The sequence below is a fragment of the Castor canadensis genome, chromosome 7 (assembly GCF_047511655.1).
Source record: "Castor canadensis chromosome 7, mCasCan1.hap1v2, whole genome shotgun sequence".
In the NCBI taxonomy this organism is placed as follows: domain Eukaryota; kingdom Metazoa; phylum Chordata; class Mammalia; order Rodentia; family Castoridae; genus Castor; species Castor canadensis.
Window position 1 is genome coordinate 16,471,624 of NC_133392.1, and position 27,223 is coordinate 16,498,846.

Genomic DNA, 27,223 nt, shown 5'->3' on the forward strand with positions numbered 1-27,223 from the left:
CATTAAAGCCATTTCATGGAAGCCAAATGCCACAGATTGAGTGGAGCTTTTGCTTAAAACTTTATTCCCTATTATTTTTGTTTCATAATGCCGTCCCTTTCATGGATATTCTCTTTAATTCTGAAAACTCCTGAGTTTCCACCTGCTTCCAGGAAATTGCTAGGGATTATCCTGCCACTGTCTAAGCAGATAACTTCTAAAGGTTGTAGTGTACTTTTAAAGTGATGTAATTGTAGGGCTGGGATGTAGCTCAGTGATAGAACACTTGCCTAACGTGTGCAAGGCCCTGGGTTTGATCCCCAACACTGTAAGAAAACAAACAAAAAGTAAGACTGGAGACATGGCTCAAGTGGTAGAGTGCTTGCTAGGCAAGCACAAGCCCTGAGTTCAAACCCCAGTACTGCAATAAAAGTAAGGTAATTATAAATAAATAAATGAATAGACAAATAAGTACATAATGCAGAATTATATAAGACAGGAGCAACAAGCTCTTCCTGTGACAGGCCGGATAATAAATATTTTCAGCTTTGTGGATCTATACTGTCTCTTCTAAACTACTCAAGTCTGCTATTATAGGGCGGAAGCAGTCATATTCACTATGGAAATGAATGGACGTGGATATGTTCCAATAAAGCTTTATTAACAAAAACAGATAGTCAGTTGGAGTTATCCCATGGGATTCAATTTGCCAACCATGGTATAAGGTAAAAAGTAAGCATTCTCTGTTCACTCCCAACCCTATTCCTCAGATGTGGCTGTTGTTGAGAGTTGAGTCTCTTATTGTTGTGTAGAGAAGTGTTTACAAATATGGAGGTAAGCCTCATAAATTGGGTCATATAGAATGTGTGACTCTCAATTCTGGTTTTCTCCTACTTCCTGAGCGTGGGCACGTATGGGAAGGTATATATTATCTTTCATGTGTTCTTTTTTTTTGTCAGTTTGAACTCAGGGCATCACGCTTGCTAGGCAGGCACTTTACCACTTGAGCCACTCCGCCAGCCCTTATTATCTTTCATGTGAATGAGACATGGCAGTGACATTCTTTTCATTACCACATAGTGGTATCATTCTTTACCTTCCACCAAGAAACTATGCCAAATACAGAACAAGAAGTAGATGTGTAAATAAATACTGGTAAATGATGAGGTCCCGTTTGCTTTACATTGACCCATATGCCTGGGTGGCCACTCTGTCCTACCAGGCCAGCATTATCATGTGTCCAAAGGAAGGATTGTACAGAAAGGGCTATGGTCATGGCTCAAATGGTTAGAGTATTTGCCTAGCTAGCACAGCGTCCTGAGTTCAAAACCCAGTACTACCAAAAAACAAAATCACCATAGAATTCATGGCTTTAAATGGCAGAAATGTATTCTGTCACCATTTTGGAGACCAGAAGTTTGAAATCAAGGTAACATTGGGCCAGGATCCTTCTACAGGCTCTGAGGAGAGTCTGCCCTATGCCTCGCTCCAGGTAGATGTGACCAGCAGTCCTTGGCATTCCTTGACTTGGAGGCCATCACTCCAATCTCTATCTCCATCATCTTCACCTGAGCCCAGCTTCCTCTCCAGGGCTCTAGGATTATTTCCTCTTATTTTCTCTCATAATAGCATTCAGGATCCATCCTGATTCAAGATAGCTGTAGCTCAAGATCCTTATCTTACTTCCATCTGCTACAAAGAATGGGCATACTATAGGGGGACACAATTCAACTCATCTCATGCCCTCTGCCAAAAATCAAAGTGCTTTCTCCCGCTAAGGTTTCTCCTGGCTAGGTGAGGAAAGAGCCTCATTGTGACAAGCAGCCCTGCCCTTTGAGGGAAAAAATGAAGCACTGGAGCACCTAATGACACCTGCTGTGTATTTGCAAGTCTGAGGTCAATTGCAGCTCCTGCCAGAGCTGCAAGGATTCTAGGAATTTTCTGCCTGAGTTCTGCAAAATAAGCTGCTAATGAGAAGAGTGTTTGCATGTCTGATACTTGAATTGAAAAGGAAACAGAAGGAAGAAAAAAGTTCCTTTTGTAATCCCTGGAAGTTTAGTTTTCAGTTCAGTTGAGGCCAGTGGTATGAAGGCCTTTCCCTGGAATCAACCAGCATTAATTACTGAGTTTCAGGGTTTCAGAGTTTTCTTAATCTATGTAAGTCCAGAATCACCAACACCATCTATTTGTACAATTTTTCAGGAGAAATTTATATTAGTGCAAAAATGAAGTATTAGCTGAGAACATGAACTGTTTTAATTGTTTGAGGACACAGCTGTGATTTGTATTGCACAAGACATTTGGATGAAACAAGTTTTTAATTTTTAAAACTGAGAAATGAAGTCAGTTCACGTTAGGTGCCCAGACAACGTCTTTGCTCACAAGGAACATACACTCACCCCAAACCAGGCAGATGACTTTCTTAAGCCCAGCATAGCAAAGAACCACAGGTAGGGTGACTTCAAACAACAGAGATTTGTTTTCCAACAGTTCTGGAAGCCAGGGGCCTGAAATCAAGGTGTCAGCAGGGGGTGCTCTGGCCAAGGCCTCTGGAAGTAGAACCTTCCCTGCCTCTTCCAGCTTTTGGTGTCCCTTGACTCTTGGCAACATAACTCCAACCTCAGCATTCCGCTTGAGTGGGGTTCTTTCCTCCTTTGCCTCCCCTCCCTCTCTAGTTCTTATAAGGACACCAGTTACACGGGGTCAATGGCCCAACCCTCTCCAGTCTGAGCTCATTCTAACCTACTTACATCTGCAACTCTCTCTCCAAGTAAAGTTACACTTAGAGGTGTGGAGGAGAAGGGTGGTTAGGACCTCCACATATCTTTTAGGGGGATACAATTCATGACCAGCTGCTGAGGGGCAGGGCCTCTGAAGCCATCAGAGTCAGCTTTGCTGGCTTATCTCTGGGTGTCATTCACACACACAGCTGACTGCATCAGAAGGGCAAAACTGCAGTGGCTCAGGGCTTCTCTGTCACAGTGGAAATGTCTCCTTCCCTCCCCTCCCCCAGCACACATCGGGAAGTTCTGGAGAAGGGTCCCTAAAAATACCACCTGCTAGTCCTGAACCACTCAGTATGGCCAGGAGTAGGGAATGGGAGAGAAGCTGGGAGAAAATGGGGCTCCTCCAAAGGGCAGGGTAGCTTTGCTGTGGCCACTGGGGGAATTGTGTTACCTGGTTTAATTCTTGTAAATTTCAGTATATTCCTGCCTACTTCAAATGCAGTGCTGTGTCATGTGTTACTCTGGAAGGCCCTTGCCTTGATTCACCCTTCCTGTGATTTTGGGCATAGACTCCTCCTCTCCCACCCTCTGCTCCGTTAACGGTGTTCAGATTCTGAGAGATGGCCTCAGGACTGATTAGGTAGCACGTTTGCATTCAGGCAGAAGAAGAATGCAGAACGTGTGACTAGAAATGCAATTATTAATCCTTAAGGATTCAGTGATGGGTAGGCATCAGTGATAAGCCCTTTTTGTCTTTTATTTTCTTTTCAAATTGAAGCTTTTAAACTGCTAAACAAGAGCACACTAGCTAGAAACAGTCTTAAATGCTGCTAAGTGGCCATGGGAAACCTGTTTCTTATACTTTGAATGCCTATTTTGTACATGTTTTCATACACTGTCTGTGAGAAAATGCACTGTTTTATTTCAAATGTAAAAATTCAGGGAAATGAATGACTATAAAAATTACCCAAACAGCTTGTATTTCAAAATACTCATTTCACTTCTTAATTATATTTGCCTCTAGCTAATACCAGAAAATGTTTTTTACTCTCAGTCTGCTGTGAGCAGTGTAGGAAAAACCACCAGAGATTGATCATCTGTAGATGATTCTAAAACAGATTTTCATGGAGCTCAGAGGCCAGACACAGCTATTCCTTGCTTATAATCACTTGAGCAATGGCGTCATGTGACAACTTTTCAGGCTTGCAATAACATTTTCAAGTATGTCTCTGCCTTAGAAATTTGCACCATGACACAAACTTGGCACATCACAGTAGCTAACTAGAATCCACCAAGGGCACAAATCCTTTTTTCTCTCTGACAAAAGATCTATTTCTTGGTCAGCATTCGGTTAATCATTTTTCATAGAAAAATTAATTGCCAATGTGTACTAGCTCTGGGCTAGAGAGGAAGTGCTGAGAACTCATCTAGCAGTGCTTTCATCCCTGGCTAATGAGGGATTCCATTTACTTTTATCAGACACCAGAATTGGTGAGGAACTTTGAATTCACATTGCTGGAGCACACCAGTGTGCAGACCAAGTTGCTCTTTTATTGTTGGTCATTTTGTTATAGGTTAGGAAGGGGTGAGCTGAAGCTGAAATAAAGCAAATCTCTTCCTTTTCTGAGCCATGATAAGCACAGGTTGGGGCATTTATCACATTTCTCTCCCATTTCTGTAATAAAAAGCCAGTATTCTTTACTCTTCCTATCCCTTCTTTAGTGTTTTTCTGTGTAAATGCATCACATTTAGCAGTTAAATATACAAAAGGTAAGAAACAAACACTTAGCTAATCGTGGTACCTAGAAAATAATATAGAAAAGTAACTTTAGCTATAGAAATACAAGTTCCTCGAAGGCTTAGGTGTCTGGTTTTAGTGTGTTCTGTTTTGCTGGGGTAAGGGAACATGGATGGAGGAGTATAATGCATGTACTCTTGACTGTAATGTGAGTGATGGGGGGAAATTCTTGAGTTTTGGTGTATACAGTAATAAAAGTGACATTCTGCTATCTTTATAATCTCACATTATAGGTTCTACCCTCCATGAAGTCTCACCTGACTCCTGAATCGTAATTAACCACTGTCCCTTCCTCTTGACACAGAAAAGGCTTTTCCATTCGTCCAGTGCTTCCCGCATACCCACTATTCATACACACTGAGAATGCAAAGACTCTGGCCTGAAGGCTCTGGCTTCTGTTCAGGCAGCCCCTGGTCACAGAGGACATAATATGTCACTAGCATATGCAGGGTGCTCAGTGTAACACATTGCCATGGTTTGCAAACATCTTCTTTCCCTACATCACCAATTTTGGCCCTTTTTAGACACAAGAGAAAACATCCTTTTGTTCAGGCTCCTGCTTTTACTAGACTCATCCGTTTTGGAGTAAGTAGCTTTCCCCAGTCAGGTTCACCGGAGGTGTCTTGTGCTCAGCAGCTCAGATGGACTGTAGCAAGGAAGTGTCAGCAGTTTTATTGTCCTAATTGGACAGAAGGAAATTGACGTGTCTTGGATGGGGCTTGTCAAGGCCTAAGTGCTCCAGGAAGATGCTGAGAGTGCATCTGTCCACCTGAGACTATGTGATGATAAATATGCCAGTGCATTCAAGTGTGGGAGAATGGCAGAGGGTACCTGCGGGGTCCAACAGGAAGACTTTTTTTTTTTTAACTTTGATGCTCAAGCAGCTAAAAGGGAAAACTGGAACATACAGACAGTTGGTCTTTTTGCTGAGAGTTTGGGCTGTTTTCTATAGGTGACCCATTTATTGCATACGGAAAGAATTAGAATTTCTCTTTGCCAAGAAACATACTGGGAGCAAAACTGCAGGAAATGAGACTATTCTAGAAAGGTTTGAGAGAGGTATGTAAAGAATTTTAAATAGGAAAAGTGTAGCTTAGAATAGAATAAAAACCCAACATAGATTCAACAAGATAGCTTGCCCTTTAAATTTGTTCTGTGACATTAGAATTTTTCTCAGCAATATAAATTACAGATTGTTGGAATATTAGTTTGATGTACAATTTATTCTCTAAATAAGAATGTAACATTTCATGCTTTCTACTATGCTAGTTGATTACATAATTATAGTAATACAATTATAAAAGGCACAGCCATTGCCTTCAAGGAACTTAAATTTAGAAGAAGTCATCAAACAAATTATATCTAAATTTAGTGCACTGTCTCAGTATACTAAATAATAAATAAATGTTACAGGAGTTCAGAGAAGGGAGTAAACACATCCAGATGAAGTTGATAGGGAAAGAGCCCTAAAGAAGGCAGCTTTTTAATTAAGCTTTGTAGCATTGGTATTTTATTATATAAAATAGACTATTTTATACAAAAAATATATGCTAAACACCTATTTGGACTCTGGAACTACAAAAATGAATAAGGATATTCTTATTCCCAATAAGTTAAAAGTCTAGTGGGGAAAATTTGATAACCAGCACTTAAAATAATTTTATTGCGTAACATAGATGGTGTGTGCTTTGTATAAATGTATAAGACCATGTATTGAGGTGAAAAAGTAAATGAAAAGCAAAGGCAATGCCTGAGTCTGGGTTTGCTGGGGAAGGCTCATTCTAGTCTAGAAGTTTCCAGCCTGAGCTGTGCCTTGGAATCTCATGGGGAGCTTCTTAAATAGTCTACTGCCCAAGCCCTTCTCAGACTTCCTCTAACTCTCTAGATGTGGCCCAGGTAACTATAATTTGGGAACAACTTCTCTGTTACTTCTAATGCAGAAGAAGTTCAAGATTAGCTTCTTTTTGTAAATTCAAGGGATGGGAAAACCAGCATAATGACATATTTGAGACGGGCATGGCCGACATGACAAGGTATGTAGACAATGGAGCTGCACAGGCAGCCTGACGCCAGATTGCAGAGTTTGTTGAACTCCATGATCAGGAAGCTTAACTTTTTTCAGTAGGCAACAGGAAGTCCTGAAAGACCTTTTACCCAGAGAGTATTGTGATCCGCATGGTCTTAAGGAAAAATTAACCTGTTGTTTCAATGGTGTGTCTGGGAGGTGAGGGCAGTCAAGGTGCTGTTGCTTGCGGTCACACGTGGGTCCTGAGCTGACCATGAATGGTGACCATAGGACTGGAGAGGAGAGGATGGAGAACATCAAGAGGAAGAAATGAGGGCTCTGGGGACTGGTCAGTAGGATAAGGGACCAGGGTTTCATAATCACCTCAACAAATACAGGATGAATTCTTGCTGCTCAGGGACACAAATGACCACAAAGAACAGCATCCTGTCCCTTGGTGACTGCTAGCACTTAACCTTTCTTGTACTCTGAGACCTTCGTCATGTTACCCTCTCCACCTGCATCCTGGCCACACCCACTGAATGTGACTATCAACCCTGGTTGGTAAGACCTGTGTGTCTCCAATGTTTGAGTTTTATAGTTATAGTCTCCTGCTCCCCTGAGTTCTGAGTATTCACCATAAGAATCGATTCTCAATATAACTTTGCAATCATTGAAGACAGCTCTGTGAGCTTCACCTTGCTCTTCTGTAAAATGGGTATAGCAGATGGGATTGATGCTCCAATCCCATTGCGCTGGTGTAAGTCTACATTGAAGAGAGATGCAGGAAAGTGTTTTATAAATTGAAAAGTGCAGTGCAAATACTAATGGTTGCTGTTGTCATCTATTTATAGAATTTTCAATTCAGTAATACATCTAGTGGTTCAGAGACAACATTTAATCATTGTGGTCACAATGTGCATTATTTTCCTATAGAAGGGTTGTTTAATTTATGGTAACTGCCAAGGAAGATGTCCTAACTATCTTCATTTTACTTTAATAGTAATTAGAGGGCAACCCATTCAGGACCCCTCCCTGTCCCTTGTGGGAGCTTTGTCCCTTTTCTTAATACACTCCCTGCCTGTACATTCAAAAATAATAATAGTGTCCTATCCTATTTTTATTATTTCATAGGAATATAGAATTTGGGGGCTAGAAGGTCTCTTAAAGGACCTGTAGTGCAATCATCTCATCCCACAAGTAAGGATCCTGAAATCTGGAGAAAGTGCCTAGCCCAAGGTCTTATGAGTCGGGACCCAGTTTTCCCGATTCCAGTCCAAGGCCTTTGACCTGTGGGCTCATCCATTGCCTTTGGGACCATCACCTATGTGGGCTGCTTCTGCGATATGTTCATCCCACTCAGCTAGAAAGAAAACTGCCAGCATCATGAAGTTCACCAAAGCCTGGCATTTAATTATCCTTACAGCCCAGTAAAGGGTTTCTGAGTGAAGGCTGCTGAGCAGCAGAGGAGGGCTTCCCAGGAACCCCACCTGCGTTTCCTGCAGAGTGGTGGCTGCTTTAGCTGGGCTTTTCCCAGCTTTGTGTCATCAGAGGAACTGGCCACTTTTGCCTGAATTCCAAAGCCATTACCAGGGAAGGCTGAGCGCCCTTTACCTAAGTACTCAGATGGGGCTGCTTCCCTGAGGCACAGCGTGCACCTTACCTCAGCTTGGTGCACTCTAGCACTCTGAAGGTATCCGTTATGTCACCACTCAGAACGGAACCCAGGACTTACAAAATCATGAATCCGTCTATGTGGCTTAAGCTGTCATCTAGGTTCCAGCACCCAGCAGTGGCAGGGTCACTGGGTTCACTTCTGGCAGGACCCCTGTCCACTGCGACTGGAGTTTGATGTAGCAGGTGTGGGGCCAGCCACCTATCTCCATAGCACTCCCTGCTTATCCTGGCTGTAGTCCGGCAGACCTGCCCTTCCAGAGGAATCCAGAGGACTCAGGGCAGGGCAAGCACCCGCCCAGCATGTCAAGGTCTGGAATGTGAATTGTGTGCCTCTTTTTGTGCAGGATACAGAAATTCTTTGGTTGTTATCCAAAGGCATGAGCCTTGCCTGCATTGTACTCTCTCAGGGACATTTTCAGGTTTGGGGATACATCTCCCTTCCTTCTTCAAATTCATTTTTCCATTTTTTTCTTCTTTCTGATAGTTGAAACTGATAGGCAGTGACTGCTGGAAGTTCCCTCCCCTCTGTGCCCAGTAAAACTATGGAATCTGTGCTCACTGGATTCCAGGCTGGAAAGGCATAGTTGTTTGTTTGGGGTGGGGGGAGGGGGTGAAGTCCAGTCACAATGGGAGAGGAAATCAGACAAGGATGTTTTTAAAAGCAAGCTGTGTTTTTCTGACTACTCCAGGATTGGTTCCCACCCTGAAGGCTCTGCTAACCCTGGGGAAGAAAAAATATTTTTAGTCTGATAGTACTGTAGGCAACCCAGAGCTGACCCAGCTGCACAACAGTCTTGATAGCTCAGCAGGATGGTTGTAGTGGAAATAACCTGGAAAGGATTGCCGGCAACTCCAAAGCCAGGGTACCAACTGTGGAGAGAGTTCAGGGTGCTCCCCAGCTCCCATGAAGCCCTTTAAGATTTATTTTAAGGTAGAAATGCTGAGGAAGGAAAAAGAACAGGGTGGGATGGGAAAGTAATTGTAATTCCTAGGGGAAATGTAGTTGTCACAGAGCTGGAATGTTCTTTAGTGATAATAACTACATGAAGAAAAACACTTGACAGACAGGAGTCTAACCCCAGTTGTTAGACTGCATTGGGACAACCTATTTGCTGCACACACTCTGACAAGTTTAAATATTTTAAATTTAAAAACCTACCTTCTGCATGATTGCTACAATTGCTGTGATATCATAGAAAGGCGACTTGTCCTGTAATCTGGTATTACCATTCACCTCCCCCTCACCACTACCAAATGCACCACTTTGGTACCATTTGGTTGCCAGGAGATGAATATTACTTGATTTCCTCAAAGCAACTGACATGAAAGAGATCCTTCTGATTGCTGTGATTGTGCGTTCCTGACTCCAGTATGCTATTGTTTTGGAAAGGAGACTGGGAATGAGGTCACGAGTAACAAGAAACCTTAAGTTTTTGCTCTTGCACAACAGACAAAAATTATCCAATTGGGGTTAGATTTCAGGAGTGTTGACTTAAAGGCAAATATTTATCTTCTGGTGTTAAGAAAGAAAAGGATATAAAACCTTTGACCGTGAGTGTAAGGGTCGTGTCTGAGTTTGGGAAGAAGGATTGTAAGTTTCTTGGTGCTCCTTCCCTGGACTGTGCCAGTGTTTTTACCACATGCAGAGCTACAGTGGCAGCTTATCCCTCTCAGTTCACAGGAACATTCCATTGGATTCCATTCTCCCCCTTCCCCTCCCAACTTCCTGAGGAGACCCCTTTAATATTCCTTCCAGAGTCGGCATCACTTGGTGTTCTGCAACCTGGTTTATCTGTTCCCTCTGTCATATTATTCAAAGTGGACTTACAAATAATTAGTATTTCTTCTACCTGCACAGCAGAGTCAATACATTGAGGCACTTTTACAACTTTTAGGAAAATGAGATCTTATCGGAAAAGGCACAGGATTGTGGAGTATAAGCCAAGAGAGCCAAACATTCTGTAAGTTTTGTACGGGTCCAACCTAACATTTCTTATAACCTCCACCCGTTTTCCTCTCCCAGCATTGCACATGCAGATACGAGCAGAGCATTGTAACAAATTAAAATGGGCCCATTGACCCCCTCTTCAGGAGACTCCAGGGACTGAGATCCTTTCTTGTTCACAATTTCAAATGATCGCTTTAAGTGAGTTGCTATGTCTGAAGGGACAGCCTTACAAAGGTCCATTGGCTCCATGCCCCTTCATGATACTTATGGAAGAAAAAAAAAAGAATGCTTATGATATTTAAGCTGTCTGTGTTACTAAAGTAGTTCTTCTGAGCCCTTGATATGTAGCAGAATGTGGGGAAGTGGAGAATTAATTAAAATCTCTGGATTTGAACACTAACTCTGTCAGTTTGGACTCTTTTCAATCTTAGCCCATAAATAGGTGTAAGACCAGTAAGGTACAACACAAAGTGCTGGGTAAATTAAATAAATGTGAATGTACTTTCTAAACGTTCAAGTACAAAACAAATGCAAAGGGTAATACAGCAATAAATAATCAATAAGGGAAGCTCCATGATAAGAAGAAAAAAAATAGGTCTTGTGAACACCACTAAAGTCCTTAAATAGCCAAATCCAGTTCTTTTTTTACTGTTTCCAATTGCCTTGGTCCTGAGTGGAAAACCTACTTTTGAGGCTTCATGGCAAACACTAATACAGAGTGATCCAGGCAGTGCCAACCATTGCTGATTTCTTAACTTCTTTTTTTCTTTTCTTTTTTGCAGTATTGAGTTTGAACTTGTGCTTGCTAGGCATGTATTCTATTCTTGAGCCATGCCTCCAGCCCATTGCTTGCTGATTTAAAGTCAATTTAGGAATTAAATATGAGGGCTATTTGCATTCTATCCACATCTCTCCATCCCTTCAAAGGACACTAACAACAGAAGGACAAGGATGAAAGGAGGATGGAAAATTGCTTTGTGGCACACTGGAGGTCTAGGATAATGGATGCCTGATGGGATTAAACTACAGAGCTCATATTTAGAGACCATTTCATAAAAGATTCTCTCTACAGAGGTTAGAAAAACACTTTGGAAATCCATTTGGCCAAGTGCTCTTAATATGATTCTTCTTACTTAATTCCTTTAAATTCCTCTTGGATTAAAATGGTAATACAAGGCAAAATCCAGTTTGGACAACTGTTTGGCAGTAAAGTCGCTACCAAAGCTGAACATAAATGTACCCTATAACCTTGCCACATACTTCTGCTTCTGCACAGATATGCAATTGAAATGTAGCTATAATTTATGAGGCAAGAGTAGGAATTTTCACAGCAATACTATTCAGAACAGACAAAAAAATTAAACTATTGAATGTCCATCAAGAGTAAAATGAGTAAATAAAATGTAGTCTATTTACACCAAGAAATACTATGCAGTTATAAGATTTATTGAAATGTGACTACACACAGGGTCATGGATGATTCTCACAAAGTGTCAAGTGATAGAAGTCAAATGGATTTGCTCCCATTTATGTAAACTCTAAACACAAGCTAATCTGGCACATGGGGATAGAATTCAACATAGTGAAGAGAAGACAGTCAGTGGAAGAGGGCATAAGGATGTTTCTGGGACAGACAGGGTCCTCTTTCTTGATAAGAACATTGGTTACAGGGTATATTGCATTTATGAAAGTTCATTGAGATACATATGTATGATTGTGCCCAATTCTCAGAATGTGTTATACTTCAATAAGGAATTTTATTTAGAGAAAAAAAAAAAGCACACCTCTTTTGCCCTCCAAAGAAAGAGGGGGAAAAATTGTTCTCAAGACTTATGAGGCAGGAAGAACAATCAAATGCACGGCATTTTGCTCCTGAAGTGAAGAAAACAAGACAAGCTACAGAATGGGCTGAAACTATGATAAACAAAATCTTTGGGAGTACCAAATTCAGATAATACCCAAGGAAATCCAAACTAGGTTGTGTTTCTTACTAACCTTCCAGAAGATAGTAACTACATGACTATATTCATGCTATGTTATCAGTTCCTGGTCTTAAGAAAAGATAGTTGGCTTCTAGGAGACATGAATTGAATTTGAAAATAAGGGCTGGCTGGTCTGGCTGGATATTTTCAATGATTTAGGATTTCAACATTCCACACCATGAAGGTCACCCATGTCAAGAAATAATATTGAGGTATGCATACAATAAAATAAAAACACAGAGTTTTTAAGGCAGTGAAACTACTCTGTATGATACTGTAACAGTGAATATGTGTCATAAATTTCTTTAGATAGATAAGATGCACATCACCAAGAGTGAATCCTACTGTAAGCTATGGACTTCGGCGATACTCATGTGTCATTGTAGCCATCAGTTATAACAAATATATCACCCATGTGTACAAAGTTGTACAAGTGTCAAGAGGCATTTGGGAACTCTGTAGTTTCCACTGAATTTTGCTTGGTATTGTTTGCAGAGGTATTTTGGGTTTTGTTTACACCATTTGAGATAAGGCCTTTTCAATAGGTGGAAGCAGGAAAGATACAGTAAAATCTTTATTGAAGACTTAAAAAGTAGGTGGGTGTGGTGGCACACACGTCTGTAATCCCAGCACTCAGAAGGCAGAGACGGGAGGATCATTAGTTCAAAGCCAGCCTAGACTGCATAATGAGACCCTGTCTCAAAATATAAATAAACAAATTAAGTATTATAAGTAATAAATAAAATTGTAAGGTTTGGGGGCCTTAGCAGACTATGAAATAGGAAGCCATGATTTGTGCTTTTATTTGCACTTTTATTTGTAGTCTCAAAAAGAAGGTTGACAGATGATAAATAGTCATAGGAGATGTGCATTGCCAGGCAGATCTCAGCAGGAATTTTGGCTCTGAGCAGTTGGTCTGTGCAGTTGACAGACCTGGATTCAGAGCTCAGCCCCATCCCTTGCAAACTGAGACACCTTGGGTGGTTCCTTGCTCTCATCTGCCAACTGGGCATAATACCTGCCTCACAGTATTGTCAGGACAGCCAGAAAAGAAAAGATTGGTGAGGTGCTTAAGCATGGTAACTGGAAACAAGTAAATACTGCAGTCATAGCTGGGGCATGGAAATTCTTCTCCAACTGCCTTTTTGTCCACCATGGTTGTTCATAAAGTGATTTAGAGTTTTCTGATAAACGTTTGTGTTTGACAGAATACTTCTAGAGAATTTGCTGTATGGAAAGTAAGAGTGATCCTAGATTTATGAAGATACAGGAATAGCCTATGTCCTTAAAGGAATTTATAATCTGGTAGAAAGGGCTGGAGGAAGGTCACCTGCTTTGATTGGTACCAGTTGGTGCTTTGCCACTAACTCACCTTTGGTTAGTTAATTTTTCATAACAATCCTACATGGTAGCTTTTCTTATATCGTTTTTTAAGGATGAATAAGTAAATCCAGAAACGTTTCTAAGGTCCCAGTATTTGAACAGTCAGAGTTTAGACACTGTCTTCTCTTTGTTCTAAAACCCACCTCCCTACTCTGGACACACAGTAGGAAGCCATGCTAAAAGAAGGCAGACTCAAACAAGCCAAAAGGCGAAGAGGTTTTCCATTTCAAAAATGGAGATTCATCTTCATTAGTTTCACATTTACATTTTACCTTTAAAATTTGGTAAAATGTCTAAGACACTTGTTATTAAAATGTTTTTTCCTCAATCATTGTGGTATCTTATGGGGGAAGGGGAGGTAAAGGAGACTGGTGGAGGGGGTGAATTCAACTATGATATATTGTAAGAACTTTTGTAAATGTCACAATGTACCCTCAGTACAACAATAATCTAAAAAGATAGTAATCATGATATAATGCAAAAAAAAAATCATTGTGGAATCTTTTTAAGTCATACAGGAGTTATTTACCTATGTGCCTGAGATTTCTGAAACAAAAAAGAAAAAGCAATGTGGAAGGTGGTACTGGTACAAAAAAAGTTGAATTTGTGTTCAGAAACCTGAGATGTTTCCTTGTTCAGATATCTATATGACCTTAATCTTGGTTCAGCAAGTCATTTAGCCTCTGAGTCTCCTTTGATCACCATAAAACAAGAAGAATGATGGAGCTTATTTCAGTGGGTCAGAGGGAATCTAATTAGATGCCGTGTGCTAAAGCACACATCAAAAGTACCACCCTGGAGGTTCTCTTTCCGACAGCTCATGGTTTTACCTAATCTCCCTGCAGTTGACTTTCTGTCTTGTACAAGGGAAGTAGAAATTCCTCTGAAGACAGAGAAATAGTGATTAGGTGAACAAACAGTTTTAAAAATCCCTTTGAAAATGTTTAAAATCTTCATGTAATTTCAATAATACATATTGCACATGTGTATCTAGCCATCTATTCTGCAGGTATGGTTTGTTTTGGAAAGCAGAATCCATCTTTTTAAACAGCTTCCCAGAGGAATCAGCCTCCAAACAGGAATGAATGCATGTGCACCCTGATTCCTTACTGTGGACAGGAAATAGAACAGTTTATTCTGCCTTCCAGGTCAAGGCTTCACCCCCGCACCTTTCCCTCTGCCCTGTTTTGTTCTCTTGTTCTTGTTTCTCTCTCTCTCTCTCTCTCTCTCTCTCTCTCTCTCTCTCTCTCTCTCTCTCTCTCTGTCTCTGTCTGTCTCTGTCTCTCTCTCTCTCTCTCTCTCTCTCTCTCTCTGCTGTACTTGGGTTTTGAACTCAGGACCTTGGGCAAGCACTCTACCATTTGAGCCATACCTCCAGTCCTTTTTGCTTTAGTTGTTTTTGAGACAGGGTCTTGTACTTTTTCAGCCTTGGGCAGTGATCCTTCTACCTCTGCCTCCCATGTAGCTGGGATTACATTGCCAAAACCATGCTGTCTTGACTAGTAGCTTTAAAGTGTTTACTTTTCTGGCCCCTTTGCATTGCCATATAAATTTTAGGATCAGTTTGTCATTTTCTATATACAGTTCTGCTGACGTTTTGATAAGGACTTTATGAACTTATAGATCAATTTAAGGAGAACAGGGTTATGTCCTTTAGGGATGCATACATTTACAGATAGCATTTATATAGCACTATTAAATGACAAAGACTGCTTTCAAGTTTTTTGAACTTAATTCCTTGGGAGATAAGAAATCAGTAACCATCTGCAAAATCCCAGCATGCATTTGTCCCAGGACATCGTACTTTTTTTTTTTTATTTTTTATCCTCCTTAAAAGAAGGGAGCTGCTTAAACATTGATCTGCCATTTGATCCAGCAGTACCACTCTTGGGGATATACCCAAAAGAATGTGACACAGGTTACTCCAGAGGCACCTGCACACCCACGTTTATTGCAACACTATTCACAATAGCCAAGTTATGGAAACAGCCAAGATGCCCCACTACTGAAGAATGGATCAAGAAAATGTGGTATCTATACACAATGGAATTTTATGCAGCCATGAAGAACAATGAAATGTTATCATTCGCTGGTAAATGGATGGAATTGGAGAACATCATTCTGAGTGAGGTTAGCCTGGCCCAAAAGACCAAAAATCGTATGTTCTCCCTCATATGCGGACATTAGATCAAGGGCTAACACAACAAAGGGATTAGACTTTGACCACATGATAAAAGCGAGAGCACACAAGGGAGGGGTGAGGATAGGTAAGACATCTAAAAAATTAGCTAGCATTTGTTGCCCTCAACGCAGAGAAACTAAAGCAGATACCTTAAAAGCAACTGAGGCCAACAGGAGAAGGGGAACAGGAACTAGAGAAAAGGTGAGATCAAAAAGAATTAACCTAGAAGGTAACACACATGCACAGGAAATTAATGTGAGTCAACTCCCTGTATAGCTATCCTTATCTCAACTAGCAAAAACCCTTGTTCCTTCCTATTATTGCTTATACTCTCTCTTCAACAAAATTAGAAATAAAGGCAAAATAGTTTCTGCCGGGTATCAAGGGGGTGGGAGGGAGAGGGAGGGGGCGGAGTGGGTGGTAAGGGAGGGGGTGGGGGCAGGGGGGAGAAATGACCCAAGCATTGTATGTACATATGAATAATAAAACAATTAAAAAAAAAAGACAGGAGCTGCTGCTCTGCCTTTAAGTTTTGAGCAGGTGGCCAAAGAGAACAAGGGCATTAGAGGATAATGGTTTATTTCTCTCTGAACTGTCTAATGTATCCTCATTTGGAAAACCGAGCTGCCACCCTCCCTCTGAACAGGGGTTGCAGGAGGTAAGGCACTGAAGGCTATAGGATCTTCTTATATGTGCTGGTTCTTTGCACAGACTTGTATGGTGTCCTCTGGGCTTTGTGAAAACTGCCTGGGTAGACTGATTTATTCACCTTTGCCCAGGATACAAATTTGAGGCCAAGACACACCCTCATTATCCTGCCTGTTCATGGTGCTGCATCAGGAGAAAGGCCTCTGCATAGGTAAGTGTTCAGCTTGGAGATCAAGCCTGTCCAGTTGCAGTGGGCCTCTCCCACTTCAGGGGACAAGGCCATGGCTGCAAAAAGGCTGAGTCAGCCCAAGCACTCCTTTCAGCAGGAGGACAGGGAGCTTGTGTGTTTCACATCTCCCTCCCCACCCATGCACCTGCCACGTAAGCATGTCTTGTTCCTTTCTCTAGCGTCTCATCTACTCCAGGTTTGGGGTTTTGATTCTACCTTATCTGGTGTTTTCTCAGTTCATGGTCATCTGCAGACTCATTTTGGTGCTTATAAAAATTAAGAAAAAGAAGCTGATTGCCGGAATCCACCATCGGGCTTGTGAATGTATTTTTTAAAGGTTCCTTGGGTATTGTTTATGCATAGCAAAGTTAGAAAACTCCAACCTCTGAGTGTTTACTTGTTCTTGATCTGAAATCACCATTAACCAAAACTGTGTTTGGATGGGTCATTTTTTTTTGTCTTTATTCATTTATTCATATGTGCATACATTGTTTGTGCCATTTCTCCCCCGTGGGTGGGTCTTAAAGATCAAAAACAATTTATTCCTTTGGGGTTTTTAGTTCTACCTCTGAATAAACTTACATCCTAAAAAAAAGAAACCTCAAACCTAGACCTTGATAATTTAACTTCTCCTGTAGAAATGGCTGTATGCAAGGGTCTTTTAGTGCCACGCTCTTGGTATTTCTGAAGGGTCTGATTAAGATAGAGCTTGCATGCATTGTACCATCAGCTCAAATTGTTGTGGAAGGTATTTTTCCTATTCTACAACTGAGGGTTTCTGTAGGAGAAATCTTTTGATGCTCTTTGGAGCAGTTTGACAGAGTGGTTAAACATGCACCTGGAGTCAGGCTACATAGCCTGGGTTCAAAGCCTAGCTCTGCCTTCTGGAAGCACTGAGGGCTCTAGGTAAATTATTTACCTTCTGTTTTTCAGTTTCCTTGCTTGTAGAATAAGTCCATAAAACAGAACCTACCTCATAGGACTGCTGTGAGACAACTCATTAAACATGCTTGATACATTGCCTGGCACAGAGCAAGACCCTGTAAGACTTCAGCTGACAATGACTGACTGAACTTACAGTCAAGAACCTGAACTCTCTAGTCACAATTGTATGTAGCCCATTGTTTTCCTTGTTTTCTTGTAAGAAGCTGAAATCATAACAAACATGCTTGGGGCTTTTTAAATTTTAAGGTTTTGATCAGTTGTGTTTACATCATGGTCTTCTCCAATCAGCATCTGTAAGTCCTTCTTGAAGTAGGCAGGGCACAAGCTATAAATGAATGAAGGTCAATCCCAAGAGCTCAGACAGCAGATTATCTTTCCAGGGATGAACTCCATAATCCCACTTCTTTCTCTATTCCAAGTAGTAGGCACAGGGCTTAGCCAGGGTCTCACAGTCCCTCCTGGGTATCAGACACTGGAGTCATTGGCTAAGCTCCATTCCCTGCCATCAAGAATGCCTTTTCCCTGCCCAAATGGCTTTCTGTTAACACTGCTCCACTGCTCTGTGGGTGTGTAGCAGTGTGGAATTTTACACAAAACATAGAATGTTCTATCTGAATGGGAGTTAAACTTATCTTTACCTTTTTTTTTTTTCAGATAGGGTCCTGTGGCATGTAGTGAGTAGGTAGTGACATAATTGAGGCCCCCACGGGGAGCAAATTAAGGACTAATACACTAAACTGATTCCAAATTTTGGAACCCTTTCTTTATACACCATGTCCATAAGGAATTCAGAACTCCTTTCTAGTCTTCCATCAGAATGTTGATATCTTACACTAAATTTGTCTTAGTGTAGGTGGGTGGCATTGTCCCAGAATTCTAGCTTGTGTGTTTAAGTTTACACTTCAAATTAGAGATTAACCAAACAGATATTAATAACCACCAACATCTGACTTAACCATCACTATTAAAGGTAGTAGTTTTTTTTGTTTAATACTTTGAATACATAGGCAGGTCCTTTGTGAGGCTTGGCTAAATAAGATTGTTTCTTGTATGGAGTTTAATGCTAGCCAGAATGCAGTCTTTTCAATGTACATTTTAGATATGTGAAAATGCTGGATACAGAGACTGCCAGAGAATAGTGGTGGTGACAAAGTTTTGGCAGGCTCCAGTGGTATATCTGGCCTCTCAGACTCAGGCTTAGCTAGAATTGGAGGTTGTGCCCCTGAAACCAGGTACCAAGTAAACCAATACCCCACAACAGACTCCCTGCTGTGCTTTGCAAGTTTACAATCAATAGCTCCTCTCTGATAAATCACACTTACTATCTGTTTCTTTTTTGGGTGCTACTTAGTCTCTCATTTTGCTTGATCTAAAATACTTTCCCTTCTTCAAAAAATGACTCCAATTTAAATGATGTTGGTTTGGCTATGTGCCACTTTTGGTTAGTTTGCATAGGAACCAGTGTCTGTGTTCAGCTCTGGTACTTTCCCTGGCCCTGTACACAGGACTTCTCTGTGAACTGTCACGGGTACCTGTATAAGGAGAAATGAAACAGTAGGGATGGGGTCACTCACCCATGCAGAGGAGGGGCTCACTTGTTCTTAACCTCCTAGCCCCTCAGGCCTGCACTGATCCAGATACACAAAAGCTCTCCTATGGCCTTTGAGTCTGAATTTCTTGACGTGACATGAATTTGTTGACATGTTCAGTAGCTCAGGAGCAAAAGATGGATGTCTCTGGCAGCATGGTGAAATTGTTTCTTAGCAGTGTTTGTGCTAATGATTTGTAGAGCAAAGCCCTGCTGCCCAGGGCTTTGCCATAGCTTCTATCCATCTCTGTGACAGTTCATATAACACACCTAATCTCCTGTGCCTGTGCTTGGGAAAGGTGACATTCAGGGAGCCTTTTACCAGCATCCCACACCCCACTCACAAACTTTATGATTGTGAACGTGGCTGCCTCTGGGTAGAGCTAGTAGGCTGTTACTCTTGTTACTTCTGCTGTTATTATTGGGTGCAATGCATCACACCATTTTCAAAACGCCATTTGATCATTCATCTGCTCACACTATGAGGTACAGCAGCAGAATTCTGTCTGGTTATTAGTTGTGGCACTAGTGAACCAGTGAGTGTGGTGCATACACTCCAGAGCCAGACCACCTGGATGGGTAACATCCAGGTCCCACCATTTTGAACAGTGTATCCACAAGCAAATTGCTAAACCTCTCCAGGCCTCAGTTTTCTGAGCTACAAAGTAGGGAGAATAATATTCCTAGCCTTGTTAAGTTGATTATGGCATAAACTGACCAAATGTTCATAAAGTATATAAAACAGTAACTGACAGAGAGCAAGCAAAACAAAAATGTTCATTTTATTAGTATCACCATCGTCACCACCATCATCTCTGCTCTGTAATAGAACTTCCAAGATTGTGATTTCCCCCAAGATCATATTTCTAGTACAGGCTGGAGTGAAAACTAAATCCCAGATGTTGTGGCTCCAAGAGACATGGCCCTTTTCCTCTTTGTCTTCATTCTTTTTTTATACAGTAACATAAAAATACATTCTTGATGAAAAAGAGTGAGATGATACAGGCTTCTCCTTTTCCCCCTCCCAACTCTCCCCAGAGGCAACCACAGCACACTAACTGGTGGTCATTCTTCCTATCTTCTCCAGGCAGAACACACATATAAAATCAGTATACCAGGTGTTGCCTCTAACATAAATAATAGTGATAGTACCTGCTTATAGGTTGGGTGTCAGGCTATATGCAAGTTTCCCAATAGTTTTCCTCAACTCCCTGTGGTAAGTGCAGTTATTCTACCATTTTATAGATGTGGAAGCTGAGGATTGTGAGCTTGTCACCTTAACAAGATCACATAATCCTAAAACTAATTTGAATCCAATCAAACTTACCCAGTGCCTCCTCTACTTTATGTGACTATGTCATAAGCATTATTTTTCTGCTTGGCTTTTTTCTCTTGTAATTTTAGTTTGAACTCTTAATATTAAATTTTTTCCATGTAAGAATGTAAAGTTTTCTTCATTCAATGTTTTATTTTAACTTCTTCCTAATTTGGGTTGTTTTCAGTACTAAATATCCTTTGTACATAAGCTTTGTGCACAGATGTAAGAAACCAGTGACTAGATATATAGACTAGATCACTTTCTAAAAGTAGAGTTAAAGGTCAGAGGGTATTTGCATATTAAATTTTAATAGGTTAAAAAAAAATTTAATAGGTAACACCAAATTGCCTTCCAGGAAGGATTTTGGTCACCAAAAGTGTGTAAAGATTCCTACTTCCATCAATGGTCTTCTTTTTATTTTTACCAATTTGTTGATGAAAAAATATTTTTTTCTAAACTGTATTTCCCTGGTTCCTGGGAGAAGTGAACAAATTATTGTTTAGATCATCTACATTTTTCATTATAGCAATTCTTTATATTCTAAGTAATCCTTTACCTGGAATATGTAGCAAAATTTTCTATTATTTTTTGTCTAGAGATTTTTAATTGTGCACAGATCAACCAATATTTATTGTTTCCAGGTTTTACCTTGCTTATGAAAGTTTTCTTATGTCACATTTATTAGTCTCCTATATGTTCTTCTTATACTTCTATAATTTTGTTTCTGGTTTTGACTTTTAAGCTCTCTGGAATTTATTTTTGTATAGGCAGTCTTAAAAATCTATTATCTTTTTCTAAAGGGAGATCCAATTGTCCTTACATTTATGGAATAATCTTTCAATACATTTGAAATATCACCTCAGGATAAACTAAATTTCTATATGTTTGGCTATGAAATTGGTCCTTCTGTTCCATTGTTTTTATTTTCTACTCCAATACTGGTGTTAAAGTACTTTCATTATTTTATCCTTACTACAAAATTTGTGTCAGAAAGGGAAAATTCCCTCTTGTTGCTGCACTCTTTTGGAAAAAAAAAAAGTCTGTATTTTTGCACATTTTTTTTTCTCTTATGTGAACTTACAGAAACAACCTGGCAAGGTCTATAAAGGAAACTCCAGGGCTAGCAGAGTAACTGAAGCAGTGAGAATGCCTGCCTAGTAAGTGTGAGGCCCTGAGTTCAAACCCCAGTGCCACACAGAAAGAAGTGGTCTACAGGAAACTCCACTGTGCATTCTGATTGGAATGCATCATGTTAATTGGTTCATTTGGTTTCATCTGTCCAGAAACACTGCATGTTTGTCAGTTAAGTTCAATAATTTCCTATGTAGATCTTGCATTAGGGGGTGGTTATTTGTTTTCCCATTACACTTATTTAATTTTTATTGCTAATTGCTATTAAATAATGGGTTTTATATTATTTTTTATCTAGCCACTTGACTGAACTCTTTTATTGGTGATCTTTATACTTACTTATTTTTCTTGACTTATCATGCTGGCTAGGACCCAAACAATACAGAATGATATTGGTGAAAGTTTACATCTCTGTCTTGTTCCTGTCTTTAATGAGATTACAGCTAATGTCTCGCCACTAAATATGGCAAATATGCTTTATCAGCCTGAAGAAATTTCTTTCTGTTCCTAGTTTAGTGAGTATGTGCTTTTCACCATGGATGACACCAGATTCTTGTCAAGGAGCCTTTATTCCTTCACTTTCCCTTACATCTTCCTTGAGAATTCAGATTGTTCTATCTAACTAGGACTTCAGCACTGATGTCCTAGCCAAACCAACCTCTTTAGAACTGAGTAAAATCTTTCTTCTTCCCTTCCCATACATTTGACCCTGGATGTCCTAAGGGCAGGAGCTACTTCACACTTATTTTTCCTGTGCTTCTGTTGCTACTCACACCCCACCCATCCAACCCCTCACAAAACATCAATTTTTTTTTAATAAAAAGCAGGTAGACAAGAATAAAAGCACTTCTGGGAATTTTTGTCAGGGGCCACTGAAAAGATGTCATTCCTAGCTTTTAATTTCAGTAACTCAGTTTTTCTTCTGGCTGATTATCTTGAGTAGCTAACCACCATCTCATGCTAAGGGGATTTTAACGTGTCTACTGCAGGGTGTGAGAAAGGAGTCACCACCTGGACTTTGACTTCCTGTTGTGGTTTGACCAGAAGCAGGAAGTGGACACTTCTGTTTCTCAGCACTGCCATTGCATATGGTTAATGCAAAAGACATGTTTTCACATGAAAACCATTGATAAAAATGTTTTAATCACAGAGTATATTTGATCATTTTTAGGTTGTGAAGGGATTTTAAAAATTTTTTTGCTAAGCTGTGAATGATTCTGTTTTTGTTGGGCTTGTGTTTGGAGCATGGCTCTAATGTGACTTGGCACCTGTCCTAGAGAATTGTCTTTGTGTCCAGTGACACTTCGCCTTGGGGAAGTCAACACCTGCTACGTTGGCATCTGTCATATTCTGGGACGTGAAATATCAGAGAATAATGCAGAACAGCCTCAATAAAATGCCTTCTTCAGAAAACTTAATAAAAGACATTGGCAGCATAGATGAGAATTTGGGCTCCTTTTGATATGAAAGCAGAATATTATGCCGTTCGCATGGTTTCTCTTGCTTTGGTGTGACCTGGGTGTATTAAATATTTTCTGATTGTGTAACCAAAAAAGCAAGAACCTTCTAAATATGAAGATCATTTGTTTTTGTTAATTTAAGTATAGACTGGCGTTGACCACCAACATAAATTTGGATGTTGATATTTTAAAGTAGAGTTTTAGGATGGACTCTTTTCAGCAGTGTGGTGTATGATCGGCACCCATCCAGGAAAGCCCAGGTCAAGAGAGAAGAGGAAGCCAGAAATCCTGAAAGGCAGGGAAGCCCCATTATGGTGGGCAGAAATTGCTGGTTTTTTAGCACTCTCAGTGCCAGGGAGTTTGGCTTTAACTTCTAAGACTGTTGGTACTAGAAGTTTGGAAAGTTATTTTTTCCTTCATCAGTAACTTCTCTTTTCCCATAAATCTGCAAGTCTGGGAGAGTCTGAGTCTTGACAAAGATTAAACTAAATGTCCCCTGATTTTTCTCTTGCAGGCAGGTGACAAGCATTATCACCCCAGCTGTGCACGATGCAGCAGATGCAACCAGATGTTCACAGAAGGAGAGGAAATGTATCTTCAAGGTAAGGTGGACTTGAAAACACAGTGAGTTCTCCACACTTGGGGAAAGAAAATTTTACTGTGTTTGTTGGATTGTTTGTAGAGAAGGAGGCATTTTATTAGCTGAGAGGCTACCCAAATCCAACATGAATGTGGCCAAAAGTTACCTCATCAGTGAGTGTTAATCAGCCAAGCAATTGACACACTGGCGGTGAGCCTCCAGGCTGTCTACAAATGGGCTGCTTGGAAAGAATGAATAAGACATGATGTGGGTGTGAGGAAGAGTGAAAATCAGCAATTCCTCCTCCCAACTTTCCCCAGGAATGTGTTTGGGAAACAAGAGACCAGAGGAAAGAAACCAGTTCTAGAAGTGTTGTTGATTTCATGGCTACTTTGCCTTTTCTCCTGTTACTAACAACTTCAGGCCTGCTCTTCTCTGTGCTTTCAAGAAAAAGATCTTATTGGATGACTTGCATCACAGACAGACATATTTCATCCCATCCCATTAAAGTGACATAGTTCATAGTGAAATAAGAGAACACACCCAAAGTCTCTGGAAGAGAAACCAAGAAGTTTCTGGTTGCAAGGAAATCTTCATTTCCAGGAAGCCATTAGATTTTTCTTAATTGGAAATAATTTTGAGAAATATTCCCAGCAAAAAGCTATGTTCAGTTTTTATCTCCTCTAAAATTCTGAAGTTTTAGGAGCAGATTCTCTTCCAGTCAAACAGAACCATCTGTGCAAGCATTTTACTATTTTTAGCCGGAAAAAGAGTATTAATTAGACAAGGGTCTATCAGTAAAATTAGCAAGAACTGTAAGAGCAGTTGCTCGTTCAGTTTTGGTAATTACTGGGCCTCAGTTGCCTCTGTATGTCATTTCTTCATCCCTCTTCTTGTATAGCATTAAGTGTAATTTTAATGAATGGTTTCCTTTGCTCTCTCAATTTTGTTTTTTGTGCAACTAAGAAAAGTCTATAGAAGTCATTCCCAAGTGTTGGAGCACAGCCTTGGCTGCTCCATCCTTCAAAATTGCTAGCTAGCTAGATGAGAAGTTGACTTCCCAGTATCATTTTAGATTTTGCATCATTACTCTGAAATATGGTGATGAAACACACCATTGAATGCTGAAGGGCCCCACGAAGGCAATCGACAAACACTGCACCTATGGTCTCATGAGAACCTCATAGGACACATTTTCCCAAGGACAGGCTGTACATCTGCAGTGGCAATAGGCAGGTGTCACTTTATATTTTTCTGCAAAGCAGCTCAGTTCTTCATGGCCTGGTTTTGGATTTTAGTATGTCAATTATAGTAGTCACAGAACAGACACCTGAGAGCATGCCAACCTACATCTGCCAGAAGCTGAGACTGGGGCTCAGGTGCAGGCTTGCACATTCAGAGAGGCTCTGGAAGCTGAACAGAGGCGGATTCCAAGCTGTGCACAAATAAGGCACATTTATAAGATGGGCTGCGTTCAGAATTGCAGGGACGGTTGTGACACACTGCTGGAGTTGTACTTCACTACCTCTGCCTGCCCTCTCTGGCAGGTCCTTGAAGGACTAGCAACTTCATCTTCCCAGGCATCCGATGCTGTCTCCATGCCACATTCCTGGTGGATCTGACCTCCAGAGAACAATGGTGACATTCTGTGCAGACCCAGTGTTTTGGCCTGTGCCTCCTGCCCAGCAGAACCTTCTAGCAAATGCTTCCCCTGGCCTGGACCTGACCCTTTGGCTCTCTACATTAAGAGGTTTCCTGTGCTTTGTAGTCAGCCTTTCAGTCAATGTCAGTACTGAGGGACATGTATGTTCCTCTGGTTTTTGTTTGCTTGATTTTCTTTTTTTTTCTTTTTTTAGCCCTGGGTGAAGCAAGGTAGAAGTGATTGTTAAATATAGATTAAAGTTCTATTCTGCTCTAGAGCATATTTCTTTGTCATTAATTGAATGTCATTTGAGCTCAAAGTATAAAGTAATTCAAGAGTTAACTTAGTAAACTTTCCAGTACACACAGGTTGCTGCTTGAAGAGATGAAGGTTGAAAACCTGATGTGCAGAAAGAATGACGTTCACACTCTTACTTCCACTTCTAGTGTGTCCTCACTACTTTCCACGTAGTCACTCTATTGGCCTGAGTCGTTTTCAGTAATCACTCGAGTTCTTCTGCCCTCCCCACATCTAAACAAACTCTTATGTGAGCACACCCATCATCCTGCAAATGTCACAGATTACTTGTGTGGTCATTCAAAATCATAGGTAGGCATTGGATTCGTAAAAGCTTTCTTTTAGAGGTGTTTTGTTCATTCTGAAATGCTGGTATCGCCCATCAAAGTGCTCCACAGTCTAAGAAAGATAGGCTATTGACCCGGAAACAGGAATTTACACCCAAATAGTTACATAGTTACTTTTCTGGTTTAAAAGAAAGGGTTTTTTGTTTATTTGTTTGTTTGGGTTTTGTTTTTTTTTTTTTTAGCCAGTATTGGGGTTTGAACTCAGGGCCTCACACTTGCTAGGCAGGCATTCTTTCACCTAAGCCGTGCCCTCAGCCCTTTTTTGCTTTAGTTATTTTTCAGATGAGGTCTCCTATTTTTGCCTGGAGCCAGCCTTCTACCTACAGCCTCCCATGTAGCTGGGACCCTGACTTATTTATTGAGATGGAGTCTCCCTAACTTTTTTGGTGGGCCTGGGCTTGTCTCTAACCACATTCCTCCCAATCTCTGCCTCTTGAGTAGCTGGGATTACAGACATGTACCATGTAGCCCAGCCTAGACTTTTTTAAATTAAAATATTAAAGAACTTATAACTTTAGTCTTTCTATCACTTGATTTGATTTCCTATTTCAGAATAGATGACTTAGAATTAGATCAATGAGAAATTCAGTAAGTTTTGGTTCTCGATATAGACTATCTAGTTTGACATTTCTCACAATGAAATTGCTTGGTTGTTTTAATGTTACATAAACATGGCTTTTATTTCTAAAATTAGATGTAGCTTCTACTAAGCATTTAAACATGACTTTTACAGGATAATAATATGGCTTAAAAAGAAAAATGCCTGGTCAAAAGCTAAATATCTCTTGCATTAAAGCACTCTTCTACCTAGTTAGTGTTCTTTGTGGTCTAGAATTATGCCCTTTATAGAACAAGACTGGACAATGAAAACTCACCTAGAGTTGCATTTGTTTGATCTAGTGTCATAAGTCACTTGGGCATGACACTGACACTTTCCCACAATGGGGAGAGAGGAATATGATTCTGTTTCATAGGACTATGGCGTCCTTCCCATTTCCTCTGCTCTCAGTACTTCCTGTGTCTTTCCAGGTTCCACCGTTTGGCATCCCGACTGTAAACAATCTACCAAGACAGAGGAAAAGCTGCGGGTAAGGAAATAATCAGAACCATAGTACCAGGGGCATTTGAAGCCTCTGGGCTTACTAGTCATCAATTCCTGTGACTAGGGTTTGGGTGAGATTAGTTTCTACTGATTTTTTTTTTTTTCCTTAGAGCAAACCAAGTTCAAAAGTCATTTGGCCAGCTAAGTGGGTTCCCTTCTGCCTTAAATTTGTTGTGATTTTGGTTCCAAAGACTTGTGTTTGACAGAGTAAGCCTTGCCTTACTGGTCAGCATCTTAACAAATTAGTCAAGGGAAA

The 27,223-nt window shown here is 40.6% G+C and overlaps 1 protein-coding gene across 10 annotated transcripts in view; it reads left to right on the top strand.

Annotated features, from left to right (window-relative positions):
• Ablim1 (actin binding LIM protein 1) overlaps positions 1-27,223 on the top strand; it is a 291,006-nt gene that overhangs the window by 217,294 nt on the left and 46,489 nt on the right. For all 10 annotated transcript variants that reach the window (XM_074078243.1, XM_074078244.1, XM_074078246.1 and 7 more), the window contains 2 exons: positions 23,514-23,601; positions 26,895-26,953. In XM_074078243.1, the coding sequence (XP_073934344.1) occupies positions 23,514-23,601; positions 26,895-26,953 (147 nt within the window). The remainder of the gene's footprint in view (positions 1-23,513; positions 23,602-26,894; positions 26,954-27,223) is intronic.